The following is a 21,028-nucleotide window of genomic DNA, read 5'->3' as shown; positions in this document are numbered from 1 at the left end:
AACCAACTAGCTCAAGGGTCTCCAACACAGATTCTTGGAGAAGGGGTGGTTTACAAGAAACCAACTTGGTCACGAACTCAACATAGTGGTCAGGTGACAACCTGGTAACACTTCCGAGAAGATATTCGGAAAATCACGAACCACCGATGTGTTACTAAGCTCAAGAACAATCTTGCTTTTCAAGGCAAGATGATATGATCAAAAGAGCGAGGGATTGACACAATCATAACTCATTGATCGAAGGGTGCACCTGAAATAAGGACTAGGTAGCATGATCAATCTTAGGATGAGGATTTAATAACCAACACGCTAAGAATGAGAGTATTGTCCATTTACTACCAAGCAACAAGTTGCTCGGAGTATTGATTTCACACATCACAATTCACTTGTCAGCACTCCGATTACAACAACACGGAACCGAGGAATGAATAATGATGGCGAGAAGTATCACTGCATCAAGAATTCATAAGAGGTGGTGTAATTCTCAAGACATTCTTGACATAGAGATGGTAACACTCCAAGGTAGAACATGTTGGGTTACGTAGCATAAATTCAAAATTTTCCTACGTGTCACCAAGATCTATCTATGGAGTCATCTAGCAACGAGGGAGGAGTGGATCTACATACCCTTGTAGATCGCGCGCGGAAGCGTTCCAGAGAACGGGGTTGATGGAGTCGTACTCGTCGTGATCCAAATCACCGATGATCCTATCGCCGAACGGACGGCACCTCCGCGTTCAACACACGTACGGAGCAGCGATGTCTCCTCCTTCTTGATCCAGCAAGGGGGGAGGAGAGGTTGATGGAGATCCAGCAGCACGACGGCGTGGTGGTGGAAGTAGCGGGATTCCAACAGGGCTTCGCCAAACGCTGCGGGAGGAGGGAGATGTGTCATGGGAGGGAGAGGGAGGCGCCAGGGCTTAGGTGTGGCTGCCCTCCCTTCTCCCCACTATATATAGGGCCAAGGGAGAGGGGGGGGGGGTGCAGCCTTGGCCCTTCCTCCAAGGAAGGGTGCGGCCAGGGAGGAGTCCATCCTCCCCAAGGCACCTCGGAGGTGCCTTCCCCTTTTAGGACTCTTTCTTTCCCTTATCTCTTGGCGCATGGGCCTCTTGGGGCTGGTGCCCTTGGCTCATATAGGCCAAGGCGCACACCCCTACAGCCCATGTGCCCCCCGGGGCAGGTGGACCCCCGGACCCCTTTCGGCACTCCCGGTACAATACCGATAATGCGCGAAACTTTTCCGGCGACCAAAACAAGACTTCCCATATATAAATCTTTACCTCCGGACCATTCCGGAACTCCTCGTGACGTCCGGGATCTCATCCGGGACTCCGAACAACTTTTGGGTTACCGCATACTAATATCTCTATAACCCTAGCGTCACCGAACCTTAAGTGTGTAGACCCTACGGGTTCGGGAGACATGCAGACATGACCGAGATGACTCTCCGGTCAATAACCAACAGCGGGATATGGATACCCATGTTGGCTCCCACATGTTCCACGATGATCTCATCGGATGAACCACGATGTCAAGGATTTAATCAATCCCGTATACAATTCCCTTTGTCTAGCGGTACGATACTTGCCCGAGATTCGATCGTCGGTATCCCGATACCTTGTTCAATCTCGTTACCGGCAAGTCTCTTTACTTGTTTCGTAACACATCATCCCGTGATCAACTCCTTGATCACATTGTGCACATTATGATGATGTCCTACCGAGTGGGCCCAGAGATACCTCTCCGTTTACACGGAGTGACAAATCCCAGTCTCGGTTTGTGCCAACCCAACAGACACTTTCGGAGATACCTGTAGTGTACCTTTATAGCCACCCAGTTACGTTGTGACGTTTGGCACACCCAAAGCACTCCTACGGTATCCGGGAGTTGCACAATCTCATGGTCTAAGGAAATGATACTTGACATTAGAAAAGCTTTAGCATACGAACTACATGATCTTGTGCTAGGCTTAGGATTGGGTCTTTGTCCATCACATCATTCTCCTAATGATGTGATCCCGTTATCAATGACATCCAATGTCCATGGTCAAGAAACCGTAACCATCTATTGATCAACGAGCTAGTCAACTAGAGGCTTACTAGGGACATGGTGTTGTCTATGTATCCACACATGTATCTGAGTTTCCTATCAATACAATTCTAGCATGGATAATAAACGATTATCATGAACAAGGAAATATAATAATAACTAATTTATTATTGCCTCTAGGGCATATTTCCAACAGTCTCCCACTTGCACTAGAGTCAATAATCCAGTTCACATCGATATGTGATTAACACTCAAGGTCACATCCCCATGTGACTAACACCCAAAGAGTTTACTAGAGTCAATAATCTAGTTCACATTACCATGTGATTAACACTCGATGAGTTCTGGGTTTGAACATGTTATGCTTGTGAGAGATGTTATAGTCAATGGGTCTGAATCTTTCAGATCCGTATGTACTTCATAAATCTCTATGTCATCTTGTAGATGCAACTACTACGCTACATTTGGAGCTATTCCAAATAACTTTTCTACTATACGAATCCAGTTTACTACTCAGAATAATCTGGATTAGTGTCAAAGTTTGCATCGGCGTAACCCTTTACGACGAACTCTTTTACCACCTCCATAATCGAGAAAATTCCTTAGTCCACTAGTTACTAAGGATAACTTTGACCGCTGTCCTGTGATCCATTCTTAGATCACTCTTGTACCCCTTCACTGACTCATGGCAAGGCACATTTCAGGTGTGGTACACAGCATAGCATACTGTAGAGCCTATGTCTTAAGCATAGGGGACGACCTTCGTCCTTTCTCTCTATTCTGCCGTGGTCGAGCTTTAAGTCTTAACTTCATACCTTACAACTCAGGCAAGAACTCCTTCTTTGACTGGTCCATCTTGAACACCTTCAAGATCATGTCAAGGTATGTGCTCATTTGAAAGTACCATTAAGAATTTTGATCTATCCTTATAGATCTTGATGCTCAATGTTCAAGTAGCTTAATCCAGGCTTTCCATTGAAAAATACTTTCCAAATAACCCTATATGCTTTCCAGAAATTCTACGTCATTTCTGATCAACAATATGTCAATATATATTTATTAGAAATTCTATAGTGCCCCCACTCACTTATTTGGAAATACAAGTTTCTCATAAACTTTGTATACACCCAAAATCTTTGATCATCTCATCAAAGCATACATTCCAACTCCGAGATGCTTACTCCAGTCCTTAGAAGGATTGCTGGAGCTTTGCATACTTATTAGCATCTTTCAGGATTGACAAAACCTTCCGGTTTGTATCACATACAACCTTTCCTCAAAAAAACGTCGAGGAAACAATGTTTTGACATCCTATCTACAAGATTTCATAAATAATGCAGTAATCGCTAATATAATTCCAACAGACTCTTAGCATCGCTACGAGTGAGAAAGTCTCATCGTAGTCAACTCCTTGAACTTGTCGGAAAACATCTTAACGACAAGTCGAGCTTTCTTAATGGTGATACTTACCATCATTGTCCGCCTTCCTTTTAAAAATCCATATGTACCTAACAGCCTTACGACCATCAAGTAGCTCTTCCAAAGTCTACACTTTGTTTTCATACATGGATCCTCTCTCGGATTATATGGCCTCGAGCCATTTTGGAATCCAGGCCCACCATTGCTTCTCCATAGCTCGTAGGTTCATTGTTGTCTAGCAACATGACTTCCAAGACAGGATTACGTTCCACTCTGAAGTAGTACGCATCCTTGTCATCCCACGAGGTTTGGTAGTGACTTGATCTGAAGTTTCATGATCACTATCATAAGCTTCCACTTCAATTGGTGTAGGTGCCACAGGAACAACTCCCTGTGCCCTGCCACACGCTAGTTGAAGAGATGGTTCAATAACCTCATCAAGTTTCCAGCATCCTCCCACTCAATTCTTTCGAGAGAAACTTTTCCTCGAGAAAGGACCCGATTCTAGAAACAATCCCTTATTGCTTTCGAATCTGAGACAGGAGGTATACCCAACTGTTTTGGGTGTCCTATGAAGATGCATTTATCCGCTTTGGGTTCGAGCTTATCAGCCTGAAACTTTTTCACATAAGCGTCGTAGCCCCAAATTTTTAAGAAATGACAGCTTAGGTTTCTCTAAACCATAGTTCATACGGTGTCATCTCATCGGAATTACGTGGTGCCCTATTTAAAGTGAATGTGGTTGTCTCTAATGCCTAACCCATAAACTATCGTGGTAATTCGATAAGAGACATCATGGTATGCATCATATCCAATAGGGTGCAGTTATGATGTTCGGACACACCATCACACTATGGTGTTCCAGGCTGTATTAGTTGTGAAACAATTTCCACAATGTCTTAATTCTATGCCAAACTCGTAATTCAGATATTCATCTCTATGATCATATCATAGATCTTTTATCCTCTTGTCACGACGATCTTTCAACTTCACCCTGAAATTACTTGAACCTTTCAATAATTCAGACTCGTGATTCATCAAGTAAATATACTCAACATCTACTCAAATCATCTGTGAAGTAGGAACATAACGATATCCACTACACGCCTCAGCACTCATTGGACTGCACACATCAAAATGTATTTCTTCCAACAAGTTGCTTTCTAGTTCCATTTTACTGAAAACGAGGCTTTCAGCCATCTTGCCCATGTGGTATGATTTGCATGTCTCAAGTGATTCAAAATCAAGTGAGTCCAAACGGTCCATTTGCATGGAGTTTCTTCATGCATATACACCAATAGACATGGTTCGCATGTCTCAAACTTTTCAAAAATGAGTGAGTCCAAAGATCCATCAACATGGAGCCTCTTCATGCGTTTTATACCAATATGACTTAAGTGGCAGTGCCACAAGTAGGTGGTACTATCATTACTATCTTATATCTTTTGGCATGAACATGTGTATCACTATGATCGAGATTCAATGAACCATTCATTTTAGGTGCAAGACCATTGAGGGTATTATTCAAATAAACAGAGTAACCATTATTCTCCTTAAATGAATAACCATATTGCGATAGACATAATCCAATCATGTCTATGCTCAACGCAAACACCAATCTCGATGGTAGAGGGAGCGTGCGATGCTTCATCATATCAACATTGGAAACACTTCCAACACATATCGTCAGCTCACCTTTAGCTAGTCTCCGTTTATTCCATAGCTTTTATTTCGAGTTACTAACACTTAGCAACGGAACCGGTATCTAATACCCTGGTGCTACTAGGAGTACTAGTAAAGTATACATCAACACAATGTATATCCAATATACTTCTATCGACCTTGCCAGCCTTCTCATCTACCAAGTATCTAGGGTAATTCTGCTCCAGTGGCTGTTCCCCTTATTACAGAAGCACTTAGTCTCGGGTTTGGGCTCAACCTTGGGTTTCTTCACTAGAGCAGCAGCTGATTTGCCGTTTCATGAAGTTTCCCTTCTTGCCCTTGCCCTTCTTGAAACTAGTGGTTTCACCAACCATCAACAATTGATGCTCCTTCTTGATTTCTACTTTCGCGGTGTCAAACATCGCGAGTTGCTCAAGGATCATCATGTCTATCCCTGATATGTTATAGTTCATCACGAAGCTCTAATAGCTTGGTGACAGTGACTATGGAGAACCATCACTGTCTCATCTGGAAGATTAACTCCCACTCGATTCAAGTGATTGTAGTACTCAGACAATCTGAGCACATGCTCAACGATTGATCTTTTCTCCCTTAGTTTGCTGGCTAAGAAAATCGTCGGAGGTCTTATACCTCTTGACGTGGGCACGAGCCTGAAATCCTAATTTCAGCCCTCGAAACATCTCATATGTTTCGCGACGTTTCAAAACGTCTTTGGTGCCTCAATTCTAAACCGTTTAACTGAACTATCACGTAGTTATCAAAATGTGTATGTCAGATGTTCGCAACATCCACAGACAACGTTTGAGGTTCAGCACACTGAGCGGTGCATTAAGGACATAAGCCTTCTATGAGGCAATGAGGACAATCGTCAGTTTACGGACCTAGTCCGCATAATCGCTACTATCAACTTTCAACTAAAATTTTCTCTAGGAACATATCTAAACAGTAGAACTGAAGCGCGAGCTACGACATAATTTGCGAAGACCTTTTGACTATGTTCAGGATAATTAAGTTCATCTTATGAACTCCCACTCAGATAGACATCCCTCTAGTCATCTAAGTGATTACATGATCCGAGTCAACTAGGCCGTGTCCGATCATCACGTGAGACGGACTAGTCAACATCGGTGAACATCTTTATGTTGATCGTATCTACCATACGGCTCATGCTCGACCTTTCAGTCTCTTGTGTTCCGAGGCCATGTCTATACATGCTAGGCTCGTCAAGTCAACCTAAGTGTTTTGCATGTGTTCTGAGGCCATGTCTGTACATGCTAGGCTCGTCAACACCTGTTGTATTCGAACGTAAGAATCTATCACACCCAATCATCACGTGGTGCTTCGAAACGACGAACTTTCGCAACGGTGCACAGTTAGGGGGAACACTTTCTTGAAATTTTAATGAGGGATCATCTTATTTACTACCGTTGTTCTAAGCAAATAAGATGTATAAACATGATAAACATCACATGCAATCAAATAGTGACATGATATGGCCAATATCATATTGCTCCTTTTGATCTCCATCTTCGGGGCTCCATGATCATCATCGTCACCGGCATGACACCATGATCTCCATCATCATGATCTCCATCATCGTGTCTTCTTGAAGTTGTCACGTCATCTAATACTTCTACTTCTATGGCTAACGCTTTAGCAATAAAGTAAAGTAATTACATGACGTTTATGTTGACACGCAGATCATAAATAAATTAAGACAACTCCTATGGCTCCTGCCGGTTGTCATACTCATCGACATGCAAGTCGTGATTCCTATTACAAGAACATGATCAATCTCATACATCACATATATCATTCATCACATCCTTTTGGCCATATCACATCACATAGCATACCCTGCAAAAACAAGTTAGACGTCCTCTAATTGTTGTTTGCATGTTTTACGTGGCTGCTATGGGTTTCTAGCAAGAACGTTTCTTACCTACGCAAAACCACAATGTGATATTCCAATTGCTATTTACCCTTCATAAGGACCCTTTTCATCAAATCCGATCCGACTAAAGTGGGAGAGACAGACACCCGCTAGCCACCTTATGCAACTAGTGCATGTCAGTCGGTGGAACCAGTCTCACGTAAGAGTACGTGTAAGGTTGGTCCGGGCCGCTTCATCCCACAATGCCACCGAATCAAGATTGGACTAGTAAAGGTAAGCATATTGAACAAAATCAACGCCCACAACTACTTTGTGTTCTACTCGTGCATAGAAACTATGCATAGACCTAGCTCTGATACCACTGTTGGGTTACGTAGCATAAATTCAAAATTTTCCTACGTGTCACCAAGATCTATCTATGGAGTCATCTAGCAACGAGGGAGGAGTGGATCTACATACCCTTGTAGATCGCGTGCGGAAGCGTTCAAGAGAACGGGGTTGATGGAGTCGTACTCGTCGTGATCCAAATCATCGATGATCCTAGCGCCGAACGGACGGCACCTCCGCGTTCAGCACACGTACGGAGCAGCGACGTCTCCTCCTTCTTGATCCAGCAAGGGGGGAGGAGAGGTTGATGGAGATCCAGCAGCACGACGGCGTGGTGGTGGAAGTAGCGGGATTCCAACAGGGCTTCGCCAAGCGCTGCGGGAGGAGGGAGATGTATCATGGGAGGGAGAGGGAGGCGCCAGGGCTTAGGTGTGGCTGCCCTCCCTTCTCCCCACTATATATAGGGCCAAGGGAGAGGGGGGGGGTGCAGCCTTGGCCCTTCCTCCAAGGAAGGGTGTGGCCAGGGAGGAGTCCATCCTCCCCAAGGCACCTCGGAGGTGCCTTCCCCTTTTAGGACTCTTTCTTTCCCTTATCTCTTGGCGCATGGGCCTCTAGGGGCTGGTGCCCTTGGCCCATATAGGCCAAGGCGCACACCCCTACAGCCCATGTGGCCCCCTGGGGCAGGTGGACCCCCTTGGTGGACCCCCGGACCCCTTTCGGCACTCCCGGTACAATACCGATAATGCGCGAAACTTTTCCGGCGACCAAAACAAGACTTCCCATATATAAATCTTTACCTCCGAACCATTACGGAACTCCTCGTAACGTCCAGGATCTCATCCGGGACTCCGAAAAACTTTCGGGTTACCGCATACTAATATCTCTATAACCCTAGCGTCACCGAACTTTAAGTGTGTAGACCCTACGGGTTCGGGAGACATGCAGACATGACCGAGATGACTCTCCGGTCAATAACCAACAGCGGGATCTGGATACCCATGTTGGCTCCCACATGTTCCACGATGATCTCATTGGATGAACCACGATGTCAAGGACTTAATCAATCCCGTATACAATTCCCTTTGTCTAGCGGTACGATACTTGCCCGAGATTCGATCGTTGGTATCCCGATACCTTGTTCAATCTCGTTACCGGCAAGTCTCTTTACTCGTTTCGTAACACATCATCCCGTGATCAACTCCTTGATCACATTGTGCACATTATGATGATGTCCTACCGAGTGGGCCCAGAGATACCTCTCCGTTTACACGGAGTGACAAATCCCAGTCTCGATTCGTGCCAACCCAACAGACACTTTCGGAGATACCTCTAGTGTACCTTTATAGCCACCCAGTTACGTTGTGACGTTTGGCACACCCAAAGCACTCCTACGGTATCTAGGAGTTGCACAATCTCATGGTCTAAGGAAATGATACTTGACATTAGAAAAGCTTTAGCATACGAACTACATGATCTTGTGCTAGGCTTAGGATTGGGTCTTTGTCCATCACATCATTCTCCTAATGATGTGATCCCGTTATCAATGACATCCAATGTCCATGGTCAGGAAACCGTAACCATCTGTTGATCAACGAGCTAGTCAACTAGAGGCTTACTAGGGACATGGTGTTGTCTATGTATCCACACATGTATCTGAGTTTCCTATCAATACAATTCTAGCATGGATAATAAACGATTATCATGAACAAGGAAATATAATAATAACTAATTTATTATTGCCTCTAGGGCATATTTCCAACAGAATAGTGCAAAAGCTGGATTGGCATTCTGATCCATGGCATACAAATACTTTGACCCAATCCTCGAAGTGGACAAGGTACTGGAGTTTGTTTCTCCTAGTCATTCCGGAATAGAATGGCTTGACGGACCACAAGAATAATAGGCATCGAGGAACATGAATGCACAACTATTCCTGACTATCAATTGATAGACTAGGGTCGGAATACAGCTGAGGAGGGTCAACTCAAGGAACATATAACATTTTGAGTTCTGGATGCATAGATTAGTATGTTGAACTAAGTTCAACATGTTTCTTCCGGATAACCCATGCGGAAAGATAGAACTAATAGAGTCACAACGTAGAATGGAGAACTCATCAAGAGCACTCTGGTTGTGATCTTTTGGTTCAAAAGAACTTCTGCCATAAGCTGTTCATGGTATTTGGAAGAAGGAAATACCACGGACCTCGAGGACTATCACAAGGTTACTAATATCTTAAGGGAACTAGCAAATACTAACAACATGAAGTAGCGTGAATTTCGGGTTCAAAACCCAAGAGTAGAATACCTACTAACTAATAACATCACGGGATGCTTTCGAGAATGATGGCCAGAATAATCACACTGGGATACGAAAGCATTGCTAAATTCTCGAGGACACCTAGGGTCATAATACTAACTCCAACATACACGTCAAGGGAACAGAGTACCTTGACACACCGATTAGTGTGCTTAATCTGGCCCAAAAATACAATAGAAACATGGAGGAAAGATTTGCAAGTGCATCAGACTATTTAGAAACCTGGGATGACTCGGACAGCATAACGGTTGTAAATGCTCAAAATGATTTGAGACATCCTGCAAAAATGGTGGCATAACCACTCAACATCACAATATCAAGGTTCTGAGGCCAGCTATGAACACATGGAAGTAGTAGGAACTGAACTGAGGCTTAAATCCATCAATCCTATAAGTCTCTATCATAGTAACTCATCATCCTGATAGATAGATGAGAAGGCCTAGTTCTTAATCCCCGTAGAAAGGAAGAGGATGACTCAGATCAGAAGGCCATAGGGTAAAGGAGTAAAAAGAGCCTATGTTCCCTTCCACAATCAATTCCCTTATATAACTAAAGCATTTCTAGACTCGACTTCGACCAGTATGGCTTGGTAGTCCTACAGGCAGTCAGGCTCTGATACCAAAGCTGTCAGGACCCCGATTCCAAGTCACATCGATCTAGCCGGTAACACCTCATATCACTTTGCGGCCTCACGCACGGTATTCCACGGGTGTCGCCTTACCATGGCCCGGGACCGTTTGCGCCTTTTGGCTCACGTATATGATAGTGTCGCTAGCATCCATATGACAGAGAACCCAGGCCGACATGACTAGTCATGAACCCAAAGTCGCACTAAAACTTACGGGGACAGGCATACATGAATCAACATCGAGCATGCCGGTCAGCAGCGTGCGAATCCGGGCTGTAGCACTGGGCTAACAGGACTCCGGTGAACCGGGCTGTAGCAGGCTAGGAAGGACTCCGGATGTCACCGCGTGACATTTCCCTGAAGGGACAGACACAGGAACGAAGTGAATCACATGCCGGCCAGTCAAGTGTTCCGGAGCAGTAGTACTGGGCTAGCAGGACTCCGGTAAACCGGGCTGTAGCAGACTACCAAGGCTTAGTGGAAGCACCAGACTACATTTGCCCATAAGAGAGGCTACCAAGGATAAACAACTAGGTTGTCGGATCCCACACATACCAAGAATTTCAATCATACACACAATATGCTCGATATGTGCAATACAACATGGCATCACAACAAGACTCTACAACTCAGAGTATTTATTCATTAGGCTCCAAAGAGCCAGGTATTACAAATATGGGTCTCATGACCCAACATACAGAGCATACAAGCAACAAGCACATGCGGAAGCTTAACTTGTCCGAGTACAGACAACTACAAATGAAGAAGGCTGAGAAGCCCGACTATCTACAAGACCCTCCCAAGGGTACAAGATCGTAGCCGAGGTAACGAGCTAAACGTCGAAGTCCATGCGGAACTACTAGCAAGACTGAAGTCTCTCTGCAAAAACATAAATTAAGCAAACGTGAGTACAAATGTACCCAACAAGACTTACATCAGCACTAACTACATATGCATTGGTATCAACAAAGGGGTAGTGGAGTTTAACTGCAGCAAGCCAGCTTTGAGTCAGTGGCTAAACTGAACTACGACTGCAAGCAACTCTTTTGAGGTGGCGCACACGAGTCCACATATTCACCATATCAATACACCACTATGGATCCGCTCCCGTCTCCCTACGAGAACGCCATCCATAGCACTCACACTTTTCTTGCGCATTTTAGAGTATCCACTTTCACTTGTCTATGAACGATGCAAGGGGTCCAAGTTCCATATCCGAGGAATTCGGCTATTCGAATAGATAATGATAACCCTGCAGGGGTGTACTTCTTCACACATGCTCTCGCCACTTACCACCATGTACATGTCGTGTATCTCGGCAACCTTCAAGTGGAAGCCTGGTGAGGGAGTCGTCCACAACCTGACTAACCAACAAGTCTATAGTCCAGGTTTATCGCCTATTCGGGTCCATCCGCAAGGAGATCCGGCCGGGGTGTCGCTCACGGCCACAAACGATGTGTACAGGGTTCCCAAGCCCACCATCCGGGTGCCACTTGGTACACCAGGCCACTGTGCCTAGTCTGTCCCAAGCCCACCTGTACCGGGTGCCACTTGGTAGACTACTAACACTATCTACAAACACCAGAAACTAGTTGCAACTCCTGGACAGAGATCGAGTTGATTAATAAGTCGAGAGGGGTCGAGTTACCGGAACCCAATGTGTGGTAGTAATTGTTCATGGATCACAAACACAGAACACATTTCCTGAGGACGGCTGCAATGAGACAACCCACCATGTACTCCTACATGGCCTCTCACCGCTACCTTTACCAAATCGTGTTCACACACTTAGCTCTCAACAGTAGGACATGTTCACAATTTTCCAATTCACCCCCGATGAATCAGACCTAACACAACTCTAAGCAATAGCAGGCATGACAAACAAGCATGAATGAGTAGGCACATCAGGGCTCAAACAAATCCTACTCATACTAGTGGGTTTCATCTATTTACTGTGGCAATGACAAGTCATGCAGAGGAAAGGGGTTCAACTACCGCATCATGTAACATTTGAATCGTTGTTGTCCTAATGCAGTAAAAAAGGGCAGGAGCGAGAGAGTGGGATTGTATCGGAATGAACAAGGGGGTTTTGCTTGCCTGGCACTTCTGAAGATAATATAGTTCTTCATCGGTGTCATCGATCAATCGTCGGAACCACGTCTATCGGGGGGAACAATCACCGACAAACACAGAAATAATATAATCAATGCAATGCACAATATGATGCATGATCATGACATGTCAGTATGCTGTGATTTGTACTAATGCATCTAGCAACAATTTAAATGAAGTCTATATGAACCAAGGGTTCATATGCAAACTCCATAAGGGGGTATTTAAAATGCCATTATCATGTTTTCACTTATACAGGGGTTTACCCCGCGGTTAACTAGGGGGGTGGGGCCGGTCCGTCAGTGGCATAGGGCGAGATTAACGCGCTAATTAGCCTCAAGCTAATGACGCCATGTCACCTCACCGGAGTTGAACACCGGCGAGCACATCTGAGGAAGGATGCTCCTCGAGATCGAGCTACGGGCAACCATTTGCCTCGCCGTTTGCTTCTACGGGTTCCTCGGGTTCGCGTGCATCCAAAGGAGCAAGCGAGAGGAGCTGGGGTGAGCTGTGGCATCGACGGTGGCGAGTGAGGCAGCGGCCGGAGTTCGGCGTTCGACCTTGGCGGCGGCTCGGTGTGGAGGTCGAGTATGAAGCGGCGGAGCTCTTGGTAAGCTCGAGAGGTCGAGGGAGCGGCAGTGGCTGTGGTGGTGCTCGGCGGCGCATTGCGGTGCGCTCGGGCGTGAGGTGGAGAGGAGCCAGAGGAGAGAAGAGGCGCTGGGAGTGCCAGAGAGGGTCGAGGGGGTAGCGTGGCTTCACCAGGGAGGGCCAGGGCAAAGCGGCAAGCAACAGGTGGGCGTGCGCGTGCCGGCGGGCGTCGGCCACGCGCGCTCCAGTCCTTCTGGCATGAGCTGGAAGAAGACAAGGGAGAGAGATGGGCTGGGCCAATAGTGTTGGGCCAACACAGTGCAGGCCAGGTAAGTGGCTCAGGTACTCTCCTTTCTGCCTTTTATTTCTATTTTCTATTTTCTGACATTTGTTTCCGATTTAGTAAAATACTAAATCAATTTTAAACTTCATGAAAATAATTGTGTCAACTAAGTGGACTTATACAAAGCCACACAACAATTTTCAGAATTATTGAACATATATTTATATATATAATATATATAGATCCAATTCAAATAGTTGTTGAATTAATTCCATGTGCCCAAAATAAATATTTCCGAGAATACAAAAATATTGGTTTGAGTTTTACCTCTTGCCAATATTTTTATAGCTTGACAGGAACATTTTCTTGGGTTTATTTGAAACAATTTTTAATGTTGATCTTTTTTGTAAAAGACTTCTGAGGCTTTCCACTTTCCCCAATTCAACTTTCAATAAAATTAAAACATGATGCAACAAGATCAAGCAAGGACAACAGGGGCTGAGCTAGGGCTATGAAACCGCCCGCTGAGGCCTTGGCCCTTTTCGCCACCCTCTGGGCCAGTGTCTCCCTATCCCTGCGAAGATGAAGACAAGTTAAGGAAAGTAGCACGGTCCGAGGGGACGGAGATGACAAAAGACGAGACACTTACTCATCCTCCGCCTCTTCTTCCGCGGCCTTCCTCTTCCTCCTCGGGCTAAGAGACCCGAGGTCAAAAAAGACCTCCGTGTCGTCACCTGCGGGGGAGGGGAAGCAGGTGGGGTCGGGGGACGCTTGGACAGAGAAGGGGCAGCCGCTCTCTTCTTCACCACCGCAACCTTCACCGCCTCCCCTGCCGCCACGGTGTTGGGGGGATGGACCCCGGGCAGGCAATGTAACCCGGATCCTTTGAACAAACTACGGGGCCGACATCACCCCTCAAGACGGCTCGTGCTCGGCCGAGTCGCTCGACCCGGCCAAGGCCCCTTAACACTACCTAATCTGCGAGACTTCTCCAACAAGCTAGCCCAGGGCGGCCAAGCCCGGCGCACCAAGACTTACCCAACAGGCCAACACCCCTTGGCATGTACTCCAACCTGGCCAAGGGCCAGCGACCGTCCCATCCTAGCCGTACGATGGGATGAGTCGCCACAAACTGATGATCGAAGCCACAGTGTCCTGCCCATGCCTTTGGTCAGCCAGACGAGGCAACAGTGCCCCCACCTACCCGCTGACCAAGCTCGGCATGGCAACAGTGCACCCGTCATCACCCATGATGCCAGCAAGCGGCGACCTGACGGAGCGCCACTGTAGCCGACTCGACTCGGCCATGCCCTGACGATCGACAAGACGGCCAACAGTGCCACCGTACACGGCGGGCCCCGTGCCCGGGGAACCCGGCGAGACCTGGTACCCAGCGGGTCCTAGCATCGGGTCCCCAGACACTGAGAACCCGGCCCCGCGGTCCTATAACATTACCATTGTACCCCTGGGGGTGACCTATAAAACCCCCAGGAGGCCTCCATGCACGAGAGTGGAAGAACGCAGTAGTAGAACACCCACATACATGGAGAGAGCAGCCCAAGCCTTGGCCTGCCTTTCTTCCTCCCCGATACAGCTCAAGGAGCAACTCTGTACTGTAACACATAAACCACACTCGGCAGGACTAGGGGTCTTATCTCCCCGGAGAGCCCCGAACCTGTGTATGTCTTGCGTCCCACGCTCTCTCATGCCGACCTCGCCTCTGGAGCCCACCAGTGCCCTTGAGCCTCCTCCTCTCTTTAGCCATCCCATGGCATCTGCCGTGCGCCCACCACGACAGTTGGTGCCCACCACGGGGCAGCTCGAGGTCCTGGCCGGAAGCATGCTTCGGACGCGGCTCTACTCCGACTCTGACCAGCCCGTCACGCTAGCGGACGATGTCATCGACGCGCTCATCGTCTCCTTCGCCGTGCTGCGCATCTCCGACGCGCCTGCGGTCGATGAGTCCACCAGGGAGGTGCTCGACTTCTCGGACTCCCCCCTTTCCCTCGGCGGCGGCGTTCCTGCCGGGGCAATGGACCTCTGCATAGAGGTTTCCGTCACCGACACCGGCGCTGCTTCTTCGCCCAGCGCGGCGAGGAAGGCCGCCGAAGCTAGGACCGCAAGGGGTCGGGCCAGCCCGCGTCACCCCCTGCGGGCCACGATGCAGAGCCTGCGCGTCCCCATCGGCACCGACATCGACTCCTCCGACGTCGCCGAGGCCCAGACCCGCCTCGACGAGGATCGCCAGTGTCTTCTGGACCTCACCGAGATGCTCGCTTCCATGCAGCGCCGCCTCGACTCCGCTCAGCTGGAGCGCAACGCAGCCTACGGCTTCACGCCGGATGCGCCTGAGCCAAGCCAGGTCACCGACGTGCAGGCCCGGGGCGGCGGGATTGGGCGCGCCTTCGGCGCCTTCCCTACCGTCTACGAGACCCCCGTCAAGAACATGCGCGCTGCCCAGGTGGCCGCGGTCGGCCTGGACCAGCTCGCGGGCGAAGAGCTGCAGGACTGCCTCAAGAGGGTGAATGACCTCGCTGCAGCTAACGCACAGCAGGACCGCCTCAACCAACTCGCCAAGCCGTCCAGATCCGGCTCCGCCCGTGTCGCTGGACCCGGCGATTTCCAGCACACCGCGTCCTCCCCGCCTGGCGAAGCGCACTCTGGCCACACTCGGACCCGGCGCAACCACGCCCTGACGACCGCCGGTGGTTTGGGTGATGAGCCGACCTCGAAGGCCCGACGTCGGCTCGACCCCCTGCTCCAACCCGGCCGACGTCCGACGGGAGGAGACCCGGCACCTCGTGGCGTGGTGACTGACCGGCTGGGCCCGCGCGCCATCGAGGACACCGACGCCCGTCGTCGCCTCGACCGACTCGCCCTCTCCCAAGAGCTAGAGGAAATTGGCCCCGTCGGGTCGGCATGCTTCGGACCGCGCATCCAAGGTGGGCCCTTTACCAAAGGGTTCACGCTCCCCCACGACACCCCCAAATACAATGGCACTATGAAGCCGGAGGACTGGCTCACCGACTACACCGCCACCATCAGCATCACCGGCGGCAACCGCCGCCTCGCCGTGCGCTACGCGCCCCTCATGCTCCAAGGGTCGGCCCGCACCTGGTTGAATAGCCTGCCGGAGGGCAGCATCAACGCGTGGGTCGACTTCGAGCAAGCCTTTGTGCGCAACTTCACCGGCACGTACAAGTGACCCGGCCGCCCCAGTCAGCTCGCCATGTGCATGCAGGGACCGGCGGAGACCGGCCGCGAGTACCTCGCATGATGGACCGAGCTCCGGAACAGCTGCGAGGGTGTCCACGAAGTCCAAGCAATCCAGTACTTCGTCAATGGGTGACGAGACGACACCCTCCTCAAGCATTAGCTCTTGCACTCTGAGCCGGCCACCATGGCTGCGCTCATGGTGACGGCGGACAAGTACGCCACCACCATGAAGATCCAGGTGGCGCTGGATGAGGCCACCAAAGCAAAGCCGTTCCCCCCCTCCAAAGCCGGCCGGCGAAGGAAGCCGGCAGCAGCACAACCAGCAGAACAACAAGCGCAAGGCCGATCTGCCGGCTCAGCGCTACGACAACCGGCTCGTCGTGGCCGCCGAGCAAGCACCCGCGACCGACCCGGCCGCCAAGCGGTGACAGACTGGCAAGACGACATGGCAACCCGCCATGATTTTCGAGGAGATGCTTGATGCTCCGTGCAAGCACCACAGCGGCACAAGGCCATCCACGCAAACGCTTCGGTAGTGTGCCATCACCAAGCACATCATGAGGGGCGACGTCCCGCCTCCTCCGGCCCCGGCTCCGGGAGCGGGGTAGCCGCCTCCGCCTCCACCATGGCCCCCAGCCGGTGGTGCGATGCGCGACGATGCCTACCCGGCCCAAAACGCAACGTACATCGTCTTCACCAGCCTCGGTGATGACAAGCGCAGTGAGCGCCTCCTTCGGCAGTAGGTGAACACCGTTATCCCGGCCAAGACAGAGTACATGCATTGGTTGGAGCGCCCGATCACCTGGACTCGGCAGGACCACCCGGCCGTCAAGCCGAACCCGGGTGGTTACGCCCTCGTCCTCAACCCCACGATTGTTGCGCCTCGGCACACGTGCAAGTTCTCCCGGGTGCTTATTGACGGCGGCAGCAACATCAACATCCTCTACCGCGACACCATGACCAAGCTCGGCCTCGACGCCAAGGACTTGGAGCCGACCCGGACGGTTTTCCACGACATCGTTCCCGGGCTCTCCTGCTCCCCGATCGGCCGGATCCGGCTCGACGTCCTGGTCGGCGACAGCAGCCACTTTCGACACGAGCCGATCTCGTTCGAGGTGGTGGACCTGTCCAACACGTATCATGCGCTGCTGGGCCGGCCCGCCCTCGCCATGTTCATGGTGGTCCCCCACTACACCTATCTGAAGATAAAGATGCCGGGTCCGAAGGGCCTCATCACCATCTCTGGCGACTACCGCAAGTCCGTGGAGTGTGCCCGAGACGGCGCCAAGCTGGCCGAGTCGCTGGTCGTAGCCGAGGAGCGGCGCTAGCTCGACCGGATCATCGCCCTCGCCCAAGAGACGTCGGTCGCACCCATCCCGGCCGAGGACCCGACCGATGAGGCCTCATTCAAGCCCACCAAGGAGACCAAGAAGGTGAAGCTGAACCCGGAAGACCCCGACTGCAGCAAGTACATTGTCGTAGGCACCCCCCTCGACAGCAAATAGGAAGGCGAGCTCGTCGACTTCCTCCATGAGAATTGGGATATCTTTGCATGGACCCCAAAGGACATGCCGGGTATCCCGAGGAAGTACGTCGAGCACAAACTTCACGTCCGCAAGGACGCCAAGCCCGTCTGTCAACCCCTACGTCGTTTTTCCAAAGAGAAGAGAAGGACCATTGGTGAAGAGGTTGCCAAGCTTTTGGCGGCCGGCTTCATCATGGAAGTATTTCACCCCGAGTGGCTGGCCAACCCGGTCCTCGTTTTGAAGAAGAACAACATGTGGCGCATGTGTATCGACTATACCAGCCTGAATGAGGCCTCCCCAAAGACCCGTTCGCCCTCCCGCGGATCGACCAAGTCATCGACTCCACCGCCGGGTGCGAGCTCCTGTCCTTCCTGGATACTTACTCCGGCTATCCAGATCAAGCTGGACCCGGCTGACGCCCTGAAGACATCCTTCATCATGCCTTTTGGGGCGTATTGCTACATCACCTTGTCGTTCGGCTTGAAGAATGCTGATGCCACTTTCCAGCGCTGCATGCAGAAGTGCCTCCTGTCGCAACTCGGCCGCAATATCCACGTCTACGTGGACGATATCGTGGTGAAGACCAAGCAGCACCTCACGCTCCTCGATGATCTGAAGGATACCTTTACCAACCTGCGCGTGTACAAGGTCAAGCTCAACCCGGAGAAATGCATTTTCAGCGTCCCGGCCAGAAAGCTACCCAGTTTACTCATCTCAGAGCACGGCATTGAGGCGGACCCGGAGAAAATCAAGGTCATCGAGCGCATGCACAAGCCGGCCCGGCTGCACGATGTCCAGAAGTTCACCGGCTGCTTGGCCTCGGTCAACCGGTTTCTTAGTCGGCTGGGCGAGAGGGCCTAGCACCTGTATCAGCCAATGAAGAAGACGACGCCATTCGAATGGAAAGACCAGGTGGACGAAGCCTTCCGGGACCTCAAGCGCATGCTCTCGACCTTACCAGTCCTGGCCGCACCGGCCGAGAAGGAGCCGCTGTTGCTCTATATCGCCGCGACCTCGCGGTCGGTCAGCACGGTGATGGTGGTCGAGCGACCAGAGAGGGACAGGGTCCAAGCCGTCTAGGGTCCCGTCTACTACCTGAGCGAGGTGCTCTCCACCTCAAAGCAGAACTACCCGCACTACCAGAAGATGTGTTACGGCGTGTACTTCACCGCAAAGAAACTGAAGCAGTACTTCCAAGAGCATGTCATCACCGTGGTCAGCACGGGACCTCTCGGTGACATCATCAGGTGCCGGGATGCCTCTGGCCGGGTCGCCAAGTGGGTGTTCGAACTAGCTCGCCATACCATCCTCTACGAGCCCCACACCACAATCAAGTCCCAAGATTTGGCCGACTTCCTTGTCGACTGGATCGAGACCCACTACCTGCCACCAGCTCCGGACTCGACGCACTGGTGCATGCACTTCGACGGCTCAAAGATGCGACTCGACCTGGGAGCCGGCATAGTGCTGTCCTCCCCCAAGGGCCACCGGCTCAAGTACGCACTACAGATCCACTTTGCCGCTTCCAACAACGTCACCGAGTACGAAGCCCTTGTGCATGGCCTCCGGCTTGCCAAGGAACTCAGCATCCAACGCATCCTGTGCTTCGGCGACTCGAACCTGGTGGTGCAGCAGTGCTAAGGCGAGTGCGACGCGCACGACTCTAACATGGCGAGCTACCGCTTCCTCAACCAGAAGCTGTCCGGGTTCTTCGAGGGCTGTGTGTTCCACCACGTCCCGCGCATGGAGAACGAGGAGGTCGACACGCTCGCCAAGATCGCCTCGTCTCGGCAGTCCATCCAATCTGACGTCTCCCTCGAGCATCTGCACAAGCTGTCCGTCAAGCCGTCTCTGGACTCCGAGTCCATCCATGTGACGACCGACCAGGCCGCGCCTCAACCCGGCCCAGGGACTGCCCCAACCGACCCGGCCACGCCTCAACCCGGCCCGGGGAGTGCTCCAACCGACTCGGCCGCGCCTCAACGCGGCCCGGGGACTGCTCCATCCAACCCGGTCGCGCCTCAACCCAGCCCGGGAACTGCTCCATCCAACCTGACCGTGCCTCAACCTAGCCCGGGGGCAGGCGCTGAACCCGTCCCAGGGGCCGCTGACCCAGAGCCCGAAATAGTGGTCGTCTTTGCCATGGTGTACGAACATCATCATCACGGACAACGGCACCAACTTCGCCAAGGGCGCGCTCGTGCAGTACTTGTCCGTCTCTGGCATCCATCTCGACCTGGCTTCCGTTGCAGATCCGCAGTCCAACGGCCAGGTCGAGCGGGCCAATGGCCTCATCCTATCTGGCATCAAGCCGCGGCTCATCGAGCCACTCGTCCGTTCCCCCGCCCGCTGGCTCGACGAGTTGCCGGCCGTCCTCTGGAGTATCCACACCATGCCAAACCAGTCGACTGGGTTCATCTCATTCTTCCTCGTCTACGGAGCAGAAGCAGTCATTCCGACCGACGTCGAGTTCGACTCCCCGTGCGTCACGATGTGCATGGAAGCCGAAGCTAGAGAAGCTCGCGAAGATGGTGTCGACCTGCTCGAAGCAGCATGCCTACTAGCGCTCAGTCGCTTGGCCATCTACCAGCAAGGCCTGATGCACTACCACAACAAGAAAATCAAGCCCCTCGCCTCTTGGGAGGGAGACCTCATCCTCTGCCTCGTCCAGCAGCAGGCCGGCCAGCACAAGATGTCCTCCCCATGGGAGGGTCCCTTCATCGTAGGCAAGGCCTTGTGCGATCGCAACGCGTACTACCTCAACGACGCCCACAGGTCAAACAAGCGCAATAGGGACACCACCGGCGAAGAAACAACCCGGCCATGGAATGCGGAGCTCCTCCGCCTGTTTTACAATTAGCCGTATGCACGTATGTATCACTGCCTTTTGTAACCATCTGGGAACTATGGGACCCCCGAACAACGCTCGGGGCTGCCCTTTTTCGCGACCAAGCTATTATGTCCCCTACATTTTGCGCATTACT

General features: G+C 51.0%; 2 protein-coding genes across 2 annotated transcripts; both read left to right on the top strand.

Moving 5' to 3' along the window:
- Nucleotides 1-17,294: 17,294 nt before the first annotated feature.
- Nucleotides 17,295-17,846, top strand: LOC147976818 (uncharacterized). The gene has a single exon (XM_087520980.1). It carries the CDS (start codon nucleotides 17,295-17,297, stop codon nucleotides 17,844-17,846), a length of 552 nt encoding a protein of 183 aa, XP_087377106.1.
- A 1,344-nt stretch (nucleotides 17,847-19,190) lies between these two features.
- Nucleotides 19,191-19,685, top strand: LOC147976817 (uncharacterized). The gene has a single exon (XM_087520979.1). The coding sequence runs from the start codon at nucleotides 19,191-19,193 to the stop codon at nucleotides 19,683-19,685; it is 495 nt and encodes a 164-aa protein (XP_087377105.1).
- The last annotated feature ends 1,343 nt before the right edge of the window (nucleotides 19,686-21,028 follow it).

This window comes from Triticum urartu, chromosome 4A (assembly GCF_056163025.1).
Source record: "Triticum urartu cultivar PI428250 chromosome 4A, HENAU_Tu73, whole genome shotgun sequence".
Taxonomy (NCBI): domain Eukaryota; kingdom Viridiplantae; phylum Streptophyta; class Magnoliopsida; order Poales; family Poaceae; genus Triticum; species Triticum urartu.
The sequence above is the reverse complement of the archived record's forward strand: the minus strand, read 5'-3'. Positions and strand labels throughout refer to the sequence as shown.